Raw genomic sequence first — 3213 nt, 5'->3', positions numbered from 1 at the left:
ATGGAATATCATGATGGCTTTAGGAAGAGATATGGCAATATTTTATCTTTGATGAAAGTGAAAGTGGATAGCATGGCTTTAAGGGTTCTTTCACATTTTTATGACCCAACGTATCATCGTTTCACTTTCCCCGATTATCAATTGTCCCTGACTTTGGAAGAATTCACTTATATTATGGGAATCCCAATCCGTGATAAGATTCCTTTTATTGGAGGAAAGGAGGTACCAAAGTCCCACATTATTGGGGCATATCTACATGTTCCAAAGGTCGAGGTAGAAAATGGTCTCATCATGAAAGGAGGAATTTCCGGTTTCCCCATCAAGTATTTGGTGGAAAGAGCTTCACATTATGCCAACATAGGGAGTCATGATGTGTTTGAGGCAATCTTGGACTTAATGATTTATGGGATTCTACTCTTCCCAAGCTTCAAAGACTTTGTCGATATGGATGCTATTCGAGTTTTCATGACTTGTAATCTGGTTCCTACTCTTCTAGGAGATGTCTATTACTCAATCCACTTTAGGACCGAGAAAAAGGGTGGATGGGTCAATTGTTATGCACCTATATTGTACAAGTGGTTTATTTCTCACTTGCAGCAATCCACTCTATACAACAAGGACAATTTCATATGGTCAAAAAGGCTTATGGCTCTTACTAATAAGGACATAGTATGGTACAATGCAACCTATGATATTGGGACGACTGTATTGAGTTGTGGAGAATTCCCCAACGTACCTCTTATCAATACCAAGGGAGTTATTATCTATAATCCATCTTTAGAATACCGTCAACTTGGATATTCCCTGGATGATAATCCTGAGTCTCTTTTGGTTACTCTTGTTGTCATCCAAGAAGGTGAGGAGAATGTGAATCTTAGAAGGGATGTTATGAAGGCTTGGTCTCATATTTCTCAGAAGAAAAATTCCGAGTTAAGTCCTCGAAACAGTGTGGCAAAAGAGGCTTATACTACTTGGGTTAAAAGTCGGGCTTCCAAGCTCAAAATGCCATACCCCCCTCCACCACCTTTGAGTAGCGAGCATGTGGAACCTGCTCATGTATCTTTTGAGGAATTCAAGAAGCTAAAGGAAGAGAGCACCCAGTTAATGAAAGATACATACATTTGGGAGAACAAATTATATTTCGCTAATGAAGAATGTTCTAAACTCCGTAGTCAACTACAAGAGAAGGAGGATATGACTGTTCGACAAAAGGTAGCTCTAGAACAAGGGGTCGCTAAAAGGCAAAGGCTGGATAGAGATCTCAAGGCGTCTTGGTTTGCTTTCGATCAACACAAGGAGAAGCTGCTACATACTGAAGGACTTCTTTGACGAGCATTGGAAGAGAAGACCGCTCTAAAGGCTGAATTGAAGACTAGGCCTAGGGTTCTCTAATTTGTTGTATTTATGTTTTTACTTTTCTTAGTTTCTTTTATTTGTAAGCACTTATTGGATTTTCTTGTAATGTAATTGTCACTTCCAGTTTGAAAGAAGTTTGCAAATGTTTAAAACTTATCAAGTCCTTGAAAGTAAGAGTCGATAAAGTAAAAAGAAATAATGTGCATCCATGCATCATTTGCATCATTTGTTGTCATATTTTGACAGAATAAAATACTTTTCAAAGGTCTCATTCTTGTCTATTCTATTCTTCAGAAGCGCCTGTTACCCGTCACAGATATCCAACAAGAGCTAATATTCAGTTGAGGATGGATGCTCTCGAACAAGCGCACCGTGAACTGCATGAAGAGATTTTTACTCTCCGAGCCATCGAGGAGAGACAAGCTACATTGATTGACACTTTGATGGCAAAGTTAGAGCTCATACCTTCAACTCCTTTGAGTCCAACAGTGTCTTCTCCAGTTGTTTCTGATACTATACCTGCTACAACTGTCGTTACTGCTGTTGCAACTACCGACTTCGGTATGTCATTCGGATTTGCTTACTCTTTTGGTCAACCTTATGGGCCTCCTCATGGGTTTCAAGGATTCATTCCTCCTCCAAATTTATCTCAAGGCTTTCCCACTGGTTCTTTTGTTCCCTAAGGTCCTTATGGGCCCCAACCTATGGTTTCTCAGTCGCTCACTTCACAATACTATGGTACCCATCCCTATGGGGCTCAGCTTTCCATGACCATGGGAAATCTTGGCTATATGGTATCACCTGCCGCCGTGGTTACTTACCCTCTTGAAGAGTACCCCATTGGTTTATATCATGGTCCAAGTATCCACTCAGACATCGTCGAAGACATGATACAAGGTCAAATTCAAGCTCTTAGCAAGAAACTGAATGCCCTCTAAGGGAAGGATCTTTTGGCAAGAACGCAGGCGAGATGTGCCTCGTTCCAAATGTGAGGGTCCCTGCTAAATTCAAGGTACCATAATTCGAGAAGTACAATGGTGGTACTTTCCCTCAGACTCACCTGGTCATGTATTGCAGAAAGATGGTCGCATATACAAATGATGATAAACTTTTAATTCACTACTTTCAAGACTCTTTGTCCGGTGCTCCGTTAAGATGCTATATGAGTTTGGAGCGTGCAAATATTCAAAACCTTCTCGATCTTGGCGGGGCATTTGTGCAACACTATAAGTATAATCTAGACATGGCACCCGATCATACTCAATTGGGTAACATGTCCTAAAGATAGAAAGAACCATTTAAAGAATACGCACAAAGGTGGTGGGAAGTCACTGCCTAAGTCACTCCACCTGTTGAAGAGAAAGAAATGTGCAAACTATTCTTGAGGACCTTAGACTCCTTTTATTCCAAGAAATTCATTTCAAGTATGCCTCGTGACTTCACCGAGATGGTAGGGGTCGGTGGGCAACTCGAATAAGGGGTAAAAGAAGGAAGAATAGCTCATGATAATTCTGAATCTACTAGTAGCACCAAGAAGTCTGGTGGATGGCAGAAAAAGAAAGAGGGAGATGCCAATGTTGTTTCTCACCACTGACCAAGCAATAGAAGATAACAACATCAACCAACTGCCCGAGCAGTTCTAGCTCCACAAGTACAACAACCCATGCCAGGCTATTATCAACAACCCTTGGCAGTCACAGTGGCACCATGGGCACCTATGATGCCGAATCTAGCTTTGTCACTGCACCCGATGTTCCCCGTTTATCCTTCACCATATCCACAGTTGCCACAACAATATCAGCCTTATCCACAGTATCCACAACAACCACCGCCTCAGTATCAGCCGCAACAACAATA

General features: G+C 41.4%; 1 protein-coding gene across 1 annotated transcript; it reads left to right on the top strand.

Annotated features, from left to right (window-relative positions):
- LOC127104494 (uncharacterized) lies at positions 1–1329 on the top strand. Its single transcript, XM_051041679.1, has one exon. It carries the CDS (start codon positions 1–3, stop codon positions 1327–1329), a length of 1329 nt encoding a protein of 442 aa, XP_050897636.1.
- The last annotated feature ends 1884 nt before the right edge of the window (positions 1330–3213 follow it).

This window comes from Lathyrus oleraceus, chromosome 7, assembly GCF_024323335.1.
Source record: "Lathyrus oleraceus cultivar Zhongwan6 chromosome 7, CAAS_Psat_ZW6_1.0, whole genome shotgun sequence".
NCBI lineage: Eukaryota > Viridiplantae > Streptophyta > Magnoliopsida > Fabales > Fabaceae > Lathyrus > Lathyrus oleraceus.
Note: the sequence above shows the minus strand (reverse complement) of the source record. Positions and strands in the feature narration are given on the sequence as shown.

Excerpts from the sequence above, each read along its gene's own strand:
- LOC127104494 (XM_051041679.1), top strand. The coding sequence starts at position 1 with ATGGAATATCATGATGGCTTTAGGAAGAGATATGGCAATATTTTATCT.